Here is a 14,571-nt window from a genome sequence, read left to right on the forward strand (position 1 = left end):
GCACGGACGGGGCGCAGGCTTTTTTCGCTCACTTGCGTATTCGGTGACAGGCTAGAGCAAAGTTTGGAGCCATGATTGGACTGGGCTTTTAGCTCTGTGACAGGGCTTTGCCCAGCTTGCGAAGTACTGCTAAGCTGCAGAGCATGTGTAGAGTACCCCGTCGCTTGGGCCAAGCGCTTCTGGTGTGTCTGTGGCGCAGAAGCCCCAGCGGCGTTTTCTGCCCATGAGCTCACACCGTGTCGGCAGGGCAGCCAAGGGTCGACTTTCGTTTTTGCTTCAGCAGCTATGGAATAAAGCGTTGCTGCAGGAGTTGCTTGCGCGTTCCCAGGAGCCGCTTGCGAGAGAACCCTTTCTCGGCATGACTCAGAGGCCGAGGGACTGGCCTGCTTCCAGTTCCCATCGAACTTAATATAAAGAAAGGAACGCAGCCCTTGGGCGGAGCAGGGGAATTCCAGAAATGGACTGGAGCTATAAGAGAAAAGCTGGGTGGTGACAGGCGAGGGCCCTGCTGATTGTTTTGTTTCCCTTCAGGGAAAAACAAGCTGCCTGCAAGCAGGCTTGACGCTTCCCCCATATCCTACAATGCCTATGTGCTTTGTAAGATACTTGCCTAACAGGCAGGGGTTCAACTCCCTCTGGTAACTATATTTCCATGGTGCAGGCAGCTGGTGCATTGCTTGATTTTTACCTGTAGTGCTGTGATAAAAGTCACTAGCAATAAGGGTTGTGGTACCCACGAAAGGTTATGCCATAATAAATGGTTAGTCTGTAAGCCATAGTATACCCACATTTTTCTGAACAGCAGGGCCCAATCCATGAAAGCAAATGTTGTGCCAAAATGTTGGTACATTGTTACCTCTTCCCTGCATTATTAGAAATTGTCCTTTCCCCCTCCATCTCCTGTGCAATTGCAGGACAGAACTAGCTTTTGAGGAAGCTGCTGTTTGGGCACACTGGGTGAAAAGGGAGGCAGGTATTTTGTTTTTCAAGTAAGGGCAAGCAGCCAACAAACATTAGGAAACGGGCATATCTGGTAAAAACAGATTATAGCCAGCAGTGTTAGGATGTGTCCACATGAGGTTTTTGACAGTGCTAGAATATTGATTAATCAGATCAGGATAAGCCACAATGCAGTCATACCATCTGATCCCTTTCTGATGTAAAGAAGTTATGTCTTGGTGGAATCATGGCAGCAGAGTGAAAGCAAAGGAGTCTTGATTAGCTTCAGGCTTTCCTGTTCCTTTCGAGTTTGGCAGCAGTCCTCCTGGTGGGAAGGGAAAGGGGACTGAATGGATTTTCCCTTGTACAAAGGGTTTGAGGATGGCTTGGTCTTGATTATTCAGTCAAAAGTTTTACAAAAGACTTGCTCCTGTTTCAGATGAAGATGATGAGTACCTGCAGTTCAAAACTTACCATCTCTGGTAAAGAAAGGTTTTGGAAAATCTTGTGCAGCCTAGCTCCTGGAGGCTGTTTTCTACTTTTGAACTAGCAGTGAAGCCCTGGATCTGTCATGAATGAAACTTGTTTGTGGACATAACCCAAGGGATTAGCTTTTTTATGTAAGAATTAGTTCTTGGATATAATAGGTAACCACTAGTGGTTGTAGAACTAAACAGCAGTTTAATGATGAAGTTAATAGGTTTAATAATGCTAAATAAAGTGTCTGCAAAATTCAAGTGTAAAAAGACTTCAGAGAAACTTGCCAAGCCAGCATTTAACTGACTCACACTTCCACAAAGGCAACAACAGAGAAAGTTGCTCAAATTTTTCATGAGTTTCTTCCACATTACAATTTAGGAACCTTTGAAAATTTCCAGGCACTCTTCCTGTAAGAGGGGAGAAATATGTAGGGCTGTAGCTAGTTTGTTTTTTAGGGGCAGCTCTCAGTAGCTCGAGCTCATTTGCATGGTTTGTTCAGACTCCTCTTGGTCTGTAACTGTAGTTTCCAGATGCTTTACAGGTTGTATTCAGAGCTCCTAGCTACATGATAGGAAAGAGGATGACTGCTTGTTTGTTTCTTTCTGGCAGGCAGTGACTAGTGCAGCCTGGTAGGACAGGTGTAACCTGGTAGGAAAGGGAGAATGATGAGAGAAAGAAACCAAGGGAGGGATATATTTATAGGTCTTGCACTTAGGTACCAAAAGAACCAAAAAGCCCAAGGCTTGAAGATACAACTCATAAATCTTACCCACAGACACGTCTGTGTTCGTTAGAATTGGTTCCCACATCTGTGTGTCCTTTCTCTGTCCTAAGATACATAATGAACAATTCTCAGGTTTAAAAAGACTCTTATCTGTGGTGAGCATTTGCCTGTGAACTAGAGTGGCATTCAGTTACAGTTGGAAAGGACATTCTGTCTAACAGCACTTTTGCTTTGTATAGTTTCTCTTTTCTCCACCAGTGGTGTGAACACTGGCAGCAGCCCTGATCCCTCTTCCGCTGGAGATATGCCCCAGGTATCTTTCCTGGGAAAGGGCTGGCGACATGGGTGTGCACAGCAGCCATAGCAGCAAGCTGTGTTACACAACATAGTGCTAGGCAGCTATGTGTATGGCTCTTATGTGTCTCCTCCAGCCTTTAAAGTGACTGGGTCATAAAAGGTGGGAAGTAGGAATAAGAGATTGGTGCAAGAACGTGGCCTTGCAGCACAGCACAGCCCTATCTCCAGTGCTGGCAGAAATTTAGGGTGCTTCCAGAGGGGTCAAAAGACTGCCACAAAAGGAGCATAGGAAACACAGGAGGGCTACAAATCTGTATACCTTGTAAATCCTAGCACAGTGAAATCCTAGTCTGGAAACACCTTTAATCTCAGGGAGTAGCCAGCCAGATGGTAACATTACTTTGGATTTATATAGCAATTTTCTGACAGTTCAATGCACTCCAGGTAGATCATCTTACTGATACTAGGAACAACCCTGTGTGAGTTGTTATCACATTATATCGACCCTATGTTGCAAAATAGTGTGCAAAGATGAGATGAACGCTTGATATTCATGGTTGAGGTAAATGACTCAGGTTTATCTGGTGAGTTCTTGGCTTTACACCTCTCAGTTTTAACTGTCACTCCAGTTCACAAATTGACAGAAAGGCTTATAAACGGGGCATGATTGAGATAACCACTTGATTTTCCACTGGCAGAATAAAGTTTGGGCATGTCAAATTGGGTTAACAGCCTTTCCTGACCTCCGTTTTCTTTATTGAGCTCTTTGTTTAGCACTTTACATGCACTTATCTAGCATATTGCATTAGAATGGTTCAAATAATGTTGATGTTACTTAGCCAGTTCTTGACTCACAGTAAATGGTAAATATTTTTGTAAAGTTAAACTTCATGGGACCGAATCCAAAGGATTTAGGATGCACTTGCTTTAGGATTTAGGATTCACTTGTAGAGTAGGACTACAAGTGAAATTCTCTCACATCATTTTCAAGGATTAACAAGGGTAAAGAAATCCTTATCTGCCAAAGGAAATCTTTCAATATTTGTTTTCATTTACATTAGTGTCTTTTAAAACATGTACTGCCAATTAGTTTCTTCATTGTAAATCTTCAGATCTTTTTAAACTTTGTAATTTTTCCATTTTTCTTCAATATTTATGGAGCAAGCCATTATACCACACACAATGTCAAGGGTAAGATTGTGATCACATTCTGTCTCAAAAAGACATTCTGTTTTGTGACATGTTTAAACCAACGCAAAACAGAAGCTGTATTTACACTGCTCAAGTAAAAAAAAGAAAAAATAAACATAGTGGAAGAACCACCAAATATAACACCCCCCGTTTTTGTTGCATTTTTAATGAAACGACTGAGCCCTAGGCCAGTAAATGCTTTCAAAACTCATGGCTTTCTGGCAAGCTGGAGTGAATGCTGACCATTCTTATACCCACCCCCCTCAGAATTATCTATGAAAAGTTATGTGGGCAGTGTGTGTGTGTGTGTGTGGGGGGAGATAGTCCATTTATTCATGTGCATGTTCAACAACCTGCTTTAGCATTGGATGATACTCAAATGGAAGTTGAATAGGGTGTTTCAGTTCAGCGCATTAAACACAGCATAATTGTTTTCTTCCAGCAAATTGCTAGAGGCATGGCTCCAGGGACTGTGCCATGAGTGGGCTGCAAAGGCACAAACATGCTTTTTTCCAGGAAAAAAATGTTACCATTCCGGCCAAATAAACATCTGAATAAAAATTTTAAGTCACTGTTAACTTGCTATTTTTGAAGGTTTTAAGAAAACTCCTAGTTTCCTTTAGCAGGACAATAAACATCATTAATTTATCACTAGAATCTTTAAAAAATACCAAAGAGTACAACACAGAAACACTCCTTTTTCACACCACAGAAGAGAGCTAATGTTCAAATAGTGGGGCTAGTCCATTTCCATAGAATGTGTTAGATAAGAAGCAAGTTGTCATCTGTGAGCAGTTTTCTCTGTGCAAGTTGGTAACATTCTAACAGATGTTAAGAGGCAGAGCACCCAGAGCAGGGCCTTCTCTGTGGTGGCGCCCCGCCTACGGAACGTGCTCCCCAGAGAGGTCCACCTGGCGCTGTCGTTATTTGTTTCTCGGTGCCAGGCCAAGGCCTTTTTATTCAAACGTTATTTTAATATGTTTTAATATTGAACTTTATTGTTGTATTTTATTAACTTGCAGCCAGAGTGGGTCGTCAGTTTATTTATGCTGTAAGTTGTCCAGGGATGCAAGTAATTGGACGGCATACCAATTTTATAAATAACAATAATAACAGTCACAGATTTGGGCATCATATTAACTTCAATTCCAAATGGGTGTTTGGGACTGAGATATATATGTTCATGATGAATGGGAGTTACCTTAGAGTCTGTAACCTATACTCTGAAATGCTTTTGTAAACATGCAGTGTTTTTATGTGTAAATTAATTTAAGCTCTAGAAAGACAGATTTATAGAACAGGGTAACTTGCCAGTTTATGCTAAATTTTAAAAATTTCCATTTAATTTTAAATTGAAGTGAGGATTTTGGGTAAGACTTTTTGAAAATATAAAAGTTCTGAAAATTATGTAAATATGTACAAATACAATAATCCTAATCATTCTAAATTTCTGAGAAAGAGTGAAAGGATGCTATTTCACAGGAAAAATAGATTTCCTATGCTTTGTCCATTTCTTTGATGGATTACATTGATCATTTTATCCTTGATCAAACTTTAGTAGCAGGTTTACCTTACATTGCTATGTAGCAGTAAAATTTACTGGTTTCAAAATCAGTGTGTTGAGATTTACATTCTGGTGAATTGGATTGTGTCTAATAAATTAAGGCTCCATCTAGGCAAGACAGAAATACTGTTCTTGGGTTATTTGTCTGCCCTGGTGAATGGTATTCCACCTCTCTCTAAAGAAACAGGTCTCACTCCCCCTAAACCAAACCTGATTCCAGGTGCTTGCTCTAACCTATAAAACCCTATATGGCTGGGATGTGCAATATTTGATGGAGTATATCTCCCATCCACAATTGACGAGTACAGTACAATTAATATCTGAGGCCTATCTTCAAGTCCAAACCCCAGGGAAGGCTCAGAGGGCACAAGGAGTGGGCCGTTTGGTGTGGCAGCCCCACTGCTGTGGAATCATCTCTCTACTTGGACCCACCTGGTGCCAACTTTGTCATCCTTTTGGCACAGAGTTGAGAGAACCCTCTCTTCCAAGACACTGAAAAATATCTGCAATGATCTAATGATTTGATCAGGGTATCAGTGTATTTTTTTCACATGTCTGCTCCATACTAAATACAGCTTTAGTTGTTAACTGTTTCATTTTTTTAAACTGTTTTTTACATTTTGTATTATGGGGAAAATAATTGTATAGGGTGCAGAGATTTTTGGGTGGAGGATTATGGTCCTGCTAGGAACTGTTATAAACCCACCTGAAAGCGTCAACTATTGGGTGAGATAGAACCGAAACAGATAAATCATCTCACTTTGGGTTCCTGCAACACGTTATCTGTGGGCTTGTCCCTGGGGACAGTCCTGCAATTTGCTAGTCCAGCCTAGGCTGTATGGCATGGGACAACTTGAATATAGTACACCAGGTCATGCAGAGTGCCCGCTCTCAGCCTGTTCTGGAGCTCACTTCAAAGTGCAGCCTTCAACTTTCAGATCCTTAATGATTTGAGACAAGGCTTTTAAAGATCCCACCTTCTGCACCTTAAAAGGTCCTAAAATCATCTTTCTTTAGAGGTCCTTCTCCATGTGTCCCTCAAGTAATATGCATCAAGTGGCCTCCGTGGAAAGGGTGTTTTTGGGGTGGCATCCCAGTTATTGAACGCTTTCTCCAGTCAGGCTCATCTGATGTTCCTTTTGATATCAGGCTTTGTTTTAGAGTTCTGAATATTTAATAGTTAACATTTGAACATTTAATATTGCTAATTTGCTGTAGTGTTTTTTTACTGAATTGTGGTTACATTTTAATGTTTGTTATTGTAAGCCAAATTTAGAATGTTTTTATGAGGTGGCATTTACAAACACTGTAAATAAATAGAAAGTGCTACAGTCTTTTAGGGAGGTGTTCTTTTAGCGGGCATTCTGTAACATGGCACCCTTATAATATTGCCTGACTGCATCTCACAAAAGAAAAATATTAAAGCATATGCCTTTCTTATGCAGATAATAATGCTTTTGCCATCCGCCATGAAAAAACCAACACGTGCATCAAAGTTAAAAACCGGGAGATAACCGCAGGAGACTGTCGAGAGACAAAAGAGACCTTATGGGCCTGGGTCTCCGAACATCGCCTTTTTAATTTGGGATCCCAAAAGTGCCTTGGACTAGATACCAAATCCCAGAATACCTTGAAAATTGTGGATTGTGACTCGGACCTTCTTACACTGTGGTGGCGATGTGTTGATGCCGCAATACTTACAGAATCTGAGAAGAAATTGACTTTAAAGAATGGAATTGTGTCTGTAAGCATTGAAGCTTCCGATATCTGGAGAAGAAGCAATTCCAGTGATTCTATTTGTAAACTTCCATACCATGGTATGTATTTTCTTTGTGTCATTTGTTTTATTGGGAGAAAGATGGGATTTCAACATGGGTTTCATTTAGTAAATGTAGGTGCTGTTCCTAGAGCAGTGAACATTACGGAGTGAGTGGCTGTCAGACAAAACTTGCAGAATCACACTGTTTGCACCTGGCTTAGTGTGGTGTCTGAAAGTGACCTACAAGGTTTTGTGGTTTGGTTTGGTTTTGGTCATTGACTTTTAAGGATGCTGAATTGACTAGTAGGTAATTGGTGGCCTGGTCTGGACATTATGAAAGCATACACTGCAATGGACTTCAGGCTCAGATACTTGACTCTTCCTCACATGTGAAGACACTGAAAGTTTCTCTGTTGGCCTTGAATAAATTGTAGTACTGGCCCAACTCAGGAAACTGTGGATAGTCTAACTGTACCCGTTTTCATGATTTGAGATCTTATTACTTTATTAAACCATGGTTTACAGGAAACAATTTCCCTAAGTTTGAACACAGTGGGAAATTGAAACTAACTCAGGTGCACCATGAAAGCATTCCATCTGTTATTCTGATGCACAGAGGAGTAGAAAGGAAGGGGAATCCATGAACTGAAGGTTCAGTGTGAATTATTCTCATGACTCAAAACAATAGCTTGTTCTAAGTTTTATAATTTAAAGTATAGTCCTAACGTATGTTTAAAAAGGAAAAGGTTCAGCAACTCTCAGCGTTCCCTAGACAACTTTACTCGCAGCATCTGGGGGATGCTGGGAGTTGTAGGGTTTTGTTTTGTTTGCTTATCTAAAAAGGGATAGGACCACACTATTAGAATAAAAGGGTTAGCACGAAATAGCCAGCATACTAGCAGGTTTAGATACCGGTTAAAACCCATGTAATTTTTTTCTCATTGGCTGGGAAACTGACTAGGCAATAATGTGTTTCAGTGCACAGAAAACCCTGCTGTACAGTTCTTACATGTTCTGTCCCCTCCCTGTTCTTAAAAAGATCAATAATTTTGCAGCAAGTTGTAGTTCTTCTCTTGCCATGTATGCTACTCATCCACCTTTAAAAGACATCTAGGCCAAGTGCTTCAAGTGCTCCTGGCAGGCAGGGCTCTCATCACCTAGACCTGGATAAAAGAATGCAGCCCCTCTCTCTGCAGGTGCTGCTTCTGCTAACTGTGGCAATCTTACACAAGTGTTCCCTATTATTAATTTCATGTCTGTACCACCCGTAGCTGAAGTTCTCTTGGTGGTTTACAACAAAGTATATAAACAATAAAATGTTATTCGGTAATTTGGAGGTAGGGGCTGAGGTTTCTTCAGTGAGGTTTCTCATTTTCATCTAACCCAAGTGAAGCATTTCCATCCTGAATCACTGCCTGTGCTTGATAATGGACTGGATAAGGGCCATGTGCCCATATTACCCTGATAATGCATCACTTGCACTGGCTCTGACCCAATATAAGGTGCTTGTTCTAACACCCAAGCCCCTAAACAGCTTTGGACCAGAATATCTGAAGGACTGCCTGCTCCCATATGTACCTACCTGGCCCCTAAAATAAGGCAAGGAGGCCCTTCTGAGGAAGCCATCCTCCAACAAGATAAGGAGGATGGCAAATGGAAGAGGGGCCTTCTAAGTTGCACCCCATCTATGGAACGTCCTTCCGGGAGCAGCTTGTCTGGTGCCATCTTTACAATCTTTCTGATGCCAGGAGAAAATGACTCTGTTGGCAAATTTGGCACCAGGCTGGCCATGGCAGGGAGGTTGTTCCAAAGATGGGGGCCACCACCAAAAAGGCTCCCCTCCCCAGTTGCCACCCTCTGAGCCTCTTGAGGGATTAGAACCCAGAGGAGTGTAGTGTCTGGGCAGTTGGGGCTGGGAGAGGTGCTCCAGCAGGGGTTGTGTCCCAAGCTGTGTAAGGCATTATAAGTTAGGACTAGCACCTTGCATTGGTACTGGCCTCATACAGGTAGCCAATGCAAGCGGGCCAGAACTGGTCTTCTGTGTTTGGGCCTCCAAGTCCCGGTTATTAAGCTGGTTGCCACATTCTGCACCGGCTGCAGCTTCTGAAACATCTTCAAGGACAGCCCCATGTAGAGTGTGTTGTAGTAAACTAATTTAGAGATTACCAGAGCATAGATTACAGAAGTCAGGCTATCCCTGTCCAGGTAGAGGCACAGATGGGCTGCCAGCCAGAGCTGGTAGAAAGCATTCCAGGCCACCAATGTCTCCTGAGCTTCAAGTGACAAAGATGGATTAATGAGTACCTCCAAACTACAATCAAGGAGCATTCCCAAGTACCTAGGTGCCATTCTGTGTCACACCACAGGCTGTATAAGGAATTAACAAAATACGTTGAGATACAAGTGCAATTTCATAAAACGTGAGAAATACTTGGCACACTGGTCATATACTGTCAGCTAACCATCTGTTGCGCGACTGAGGCAAAATACTTCAGGAATGCTTTTCAGTTGAATCTAAAGCTTGCCTCCTGTGGATGAAAAGGCTCCTCCTTCCTTCCAGAGATGGCTTCTGATCTGGCAGAATATCTCTGCTAGTGGGATGGAGAGGAGGCAATATTAGCCAACGTCCCCTCCAGCTGAAGTCCTCCGTCCCCCTTGAAAATCTGCTCTGGAGGATTGGTGGACCTTCTGGAATAGTTAGAGAAATGGTACGGAGGTCTGCAAGGGGATGGAGAATCTGCTTTCCATTCCTTTCCATGGAGAGAGTTGCGAGTGTCCTGAGCAGAACTCAGCTCAGGTGATGTCACCACTAGTTAAAGGAATCAGTCCTCTTGAACCATACCATCTTAATTTCATTCCGGCTCCATTTGCTAGCAAAACCTGCTCACAAGTTCTGGGCAAACTCTCAGTCCTCTTCATCGCTCTCCTCTTTTCCTTCTGCGTCAGGCTCCCTGCCTCCCGTCTGCCAGGCTGCCTAGTGAAGCTCCCTGCCCCATCCCCTTGCACACCCAGCTGTCTACCTCCCAAGTTGCCTCTGTTACTGCATACTCTGAACAGTGGCCAAGATCCACATTGGCTAGAAAGGTGCCTGGCATGGCTCTTCAGAAAGGCGGCCACGTCCAAACGCCTGACTTGAAGGCTTATTCCTCAGAGCCAGTAACTGTGGCAAGGGTGTCCCTGGAGATTTCTTGTACTGTGGTGGGAGCAACACAGTAGCGGCAGATTCTGCTGACAGGACTGGTGGGGAGATGAGCGGACAATTTGCTGCTTTGCCATCTTAATTCACAGGAAAGGTGGTCCTGCAACTCACTGTCTAATTCTGCAGTAGTTGGGTGCAGCCCTGCGTGCTTTGTATAATTGTAGGCATCACCCAACTGGAACTAGTAATCAAGGGGTTCTGTGTGGGGTGTTGGACTAGGATAAGCTAGGTTCAGCCATTCAGGCATGAAATGGGTTAGGTTCCCAGATAATGAGCCACTGGATTGCTTTAGCACCCTGGACATCTTCGGGTAGGACTGACTAAAAATGTAATAAAGGATTTGTTAATCCAGTGAATAAGTCAGATCCAGAGTAAATGATGACTTTATCATGACCAAGACAAATCCTGTTGATTTGTTATATGGTACTAAAGCATGCATAACCTAATTTGGATCCAACCCAATGTTAGTTTTTCAAAGCACATGCATTAAATCTGTTAATTTGCATTGTTACAACTTCAAAACATCAGTGTTTAAGAATAGTTGATTCACTCGATTGAACTCATCTTTTTTGACAAGTTGAATTTCCATTTCACATGTTAGCTTGTATTAGGTTTACCGATGAGGAGCTTGTAATCTGAGGAAATGTGGCTTGCACAAGGTCATGTGTGGCTGATCTAGAATTTCAAGTTAAGTGTCCCAGATCCGACTACAACTCTCCGTGCTCTGCTCCACATTTTAAAGAATTGCTCCTGGTAATAGGACTCAGTGGTAGTTCTTTTAATTAGAAGTTAATTACTGCTATAGTCCTGTACTCACTTACCTTAGAATAAGCCCACTGAACTCAAGAAAGTTACTTCAGTATTGTAAGATGTAGATTGCAAAACAGGAGGATAGGTCCTCGGGAATGACAGATGCTGCATGGAAGAAATAAACAAGCATGTCCCATTTTTAAATTACTACCATAATATATATCCTTTTGTTGTTATAGGCCATGCTTTATTTCTAGCAATACATGTCCTAGAAGAAAGGAACCAGGTAAATCTTGCCATGTAAAGCTAGAACAACTGGAAATGAGAATACTATAATGATTAAAGTTTCTGACCCCTTCCCCAGACTTCTGCATTTAGCACCCTTGAAGTATGCAGGTGTTATGGAGTCTTGCCAATTCCATTTTACCTAGGCATTCTCTATGACCGGCCTCACATAAAGTGCCTGTAGTTATACTACATCTTACAAGACATACTCTTTATGAATTTGTGGTTCTCACTGGGGAAAAACATTGAGCATGTCTGAACAAATAAATCAAGGCTGCCTGTGTCTTTCTCTCTTGTTGCTGCTGTGCAACTTGGTTGATGAAGTCCATGTTGCAAAGCATATTTAGTTTTCTGTTCTTCTGTAACTATAACTTAATACAAAAATGTGCTTTTCTGGCTGTTGTTTTCCTATTCTTTTCTTTTTTTGCGGGGGGGGGGAAGGGTTGTATTGTGTCTGTTAGCTAATAAGCCCATGAACAGGAATGTGCTTTTAAAAACTCAGTACAGTGTCTTAATTTAATGTAGAAATTCTTAATTTATAAATTAACAACTGTAATAGAATCCCAAAAGACGTGTTCATGGACTTGTGCCATGCAATAGGACGCATTCCCTGTACTACCCCAGAGTATTTGTATGTAGGCAAAATTGTTTGAGCCCCACTGTGGGAATCTGATGGGACTGTCAGGTTTATCATATAGACCTATTTTAATTACACACCTACAGTAAGTAAAGTTGTTGTTTCTTTTAAGTATGAACTAGGATAATAATGTTGAGTTACTATTCACTTACACATACAATTTCTGCAAAGCTCAATGGAAGGATATGCAGACTTGCTTTGCTTGACAAAGGAAAAAAACAGTCAAATTGACTGAAGCAGATGAAACTGTTAATTTTGTATTCCTGTTGAACTGGACTGAAACAACTGGAGAAGTTGATGTTCTTGAGAAACTTTTCACCAGCTAGACTGACATCCCTCTTTAAACTTAAATGCTTTGTGATCAGTTCCCATCTGTACCAGCAAGACAGCTTTTCAGTTTCAGTTTTAAATGGATATGTTGCCTGAATTACATTTTAATGCTTTGCTTTTTAAATTTGTTGTTGTTGTTGCAGAGAAGGAACATATAAGCCAAATAAAAAATACATATAAAAATATATTTTCACCAACCGAAGAACTTGCCTGGTTCATCCAGGATGTAAAGATTTTTGGCAAGCAGCTGGATTTTATATTTTCAAATCAACAATTGGTTTGATCAGCAACCGTCAGAGGATTCTTTCACTGAGTTGACACAGGCACTCTGAAACCTGAGGCTATCACATCACTTGGCAGAGCTGAATTTGAATGATTGCAAACCCTCCCTCTTCACATAATTTTATGACTCTGGCTGTATAGGTATCCTGACAACATTCAGAGAGCCTTTTATATCCCACACCCCCTACTAATCCGATTTTTATAACATCTTGTAACTTCTTTTTATAACATAGTACCACCTGATTGATGGTGGAGGCTCAAAAGCCTGAAAATTTTTGTGATCTATGAGTTAGCCTACTAAAAGTATTTCAGCATACAGTTTTTGAATACATGATATCCATGTGTGAATGGCATACAAACAGCCTCCTTGCATTAGAACTCTTTTCCCAGTTATGTCTTGATGTTTCCACTACAAAACCTGTAATGCAATCAACAATATGGTAGCACTTGTTTCAAAAGAATACATTATTTAGCATTACAACTGTGTTGAAAGCTAAACAACTGCTGTAGGGAGGAAGATCAGATAAACAGTGTAGTCCTGGAATTACTGCCCTTAAAAATATTAAGATAATGTGCTTTGAGAGTGATTAATGTTTTCAAACCTAAAATCAGTTTCCTTTTCCTTGAAAGCAAGAAGAATTTGTTTACCAAGATTTCCATAGCTTAGTGTTCCACCAGTGTTCCCAGAGACTTCTGTTTTGGTTCCAACTTCTCCTTTGCTGTTCTTCTTCTTATAGTTTATCATTTATATTAAAATTCCTTATTGGCAGTTGGGATTGCTTCGAAGCAAAGAGAACTTCTAGCTATTTCCATGTTTGTTTCCTATAAATTCCATGGGGCTGCATGTGGGGCCCTGAGACATTCCTAGGAAATGAAGATCATGGCGAGCTGATAGTTTCCTCCAGTGTGCCCATTTTGTGGTGGTGCCCAGAATAGCTTTTCAAATTGCTAAATGCGCCCGAATAGGTTGCCTAACTCACTCTAGCTTGGATGCGTCCTCTCAGGAAGGCCTGCTTCCAGGCTTGTGGCAATTTCTCCATAATGCTTCCCACCTAGATACCTGAAGGGACATATCATAGCAGAGGTCGAGCACTGCAATACCAGATGAGGACTAAGGCATATCAGTTTCAGGTCCAGTAATTTCTGCTGCTACTATGAGTAATTATGCCTTTGCAGAAGCATTATATTCATTGGCAGCTCTGTTAGATCATACCAGTTAAAACCTGAAAATATGTTTTGCCAGGAACATGATTGGGTGGACTCAAAGCGACTGGCATTGATAAGGGAGATCAGTCAAGCTGAAGAAAATTGTTAGTCTCTTTTTCAAGTCCATAAACAACTTGTTCTAATCCAGTTTAATAGGAATGCAAAACTGTCTGGCATGCCAGTTTTACTTGTTTTGTGAAGTATAGAAAGGCTCTCCTTGAATGGATTTTTGCAGAAAATATATGTGGAATTTTATGACAACTCAGCACGGCTTATTCCAGTTTGAGGACCATTCAAGAATTCTGTATGGTGTAATCTTTAGCTTGATCAAATCTTACTTCTTAATACATTAATTCAGTTAAAATGTTTAGAAGCCACCTTTAAGGATAAATGAACTCACAAGGCAGCTTTCAAGGTATCCACCAGAGACAATAACATTTCTATGATATAAACCAGCAAGAATGATAAAAACAAAACTATTCAGCCCACGAAATACAGAAATCCAGTAAATCATTGGGATTGTAATAATCAGCATTCCAACAAACTCCATCTCAGAAAAACCTATGTTGAACCCCACTGGGGGCATTTTGAACCCCACCTAGCAATAGATTCAGCACTATGCCATTTATCGTAAAACCCTATTCTTAGTCCCTTGGTTTTGGAATATACATTTGTGCTTCTCACAGAATACAGAGGAAACAACACAAAAACCATTCTGTCCAATTGATCCATTGATCAATCTCTTGCAATCCAGCTATGTCTGCATAACACAGAAGGACAAAAGGTGAGGTCTTTCCCACCATGTCATGTTGTTCTACAGTTATACAAACCCCATCGTTGAAGGCTTGAAGTTGCTGTTAATTTCTTACTTCCAAATGACCTGTATTGGTTGATTGATATATATTCTACATGCTAAATACTTCTCTGG

General features: G+C 41.3%; 2 protein-coding genes across 14 annotated transcripts in view; both read left to right on the plus strand.

Moving 5' to 3' along the window:
• The window catches only part of BAZ2B (bromodomain adjacent to zinc finger domain 2B), a 644,512-nt gene that overhangs the window by 216,885 nt on the left and 413,056 nt on the right, over positions 1–14,571 (plus strand). The window lies entirely within an intron of this gene.
• The window catches only part of LOC123017042 (lymphocyte antigen 75-like), a 64,014-nt gene that overhangs the window by 890 nt on the left and 48,553 nt on the right, over positions 1–14,571 (plus strand). The window contains exon 2 of the mRNA XM_044418085.1: positions 6,641–7,012. Within this exon, the coding sequence (XP_044274020.1) occupies positions 6,641–7,012 (372 nt within the window). The remainder of the gene's footprint in view (positions 1–6,640; positions 7,013–14,571) is intronic.

Source organism: Varanus komodoensis, unplaced genomic scaffold (assembly GCF_004798865.1).
Source record: "Varanus komodoensis strain SLA01 unplaced genomic scaffold, ASM479886v1 scaffold9, whole genome shotgun sequence".
In the NCBI taxonomy this organism is placed as follows: domain Eukaryota; kingdom Metazoa; phylum Chordata; class Lepidosauria; order Squamata; family Varanidae; genus Varanus; species Varanus komodoensis.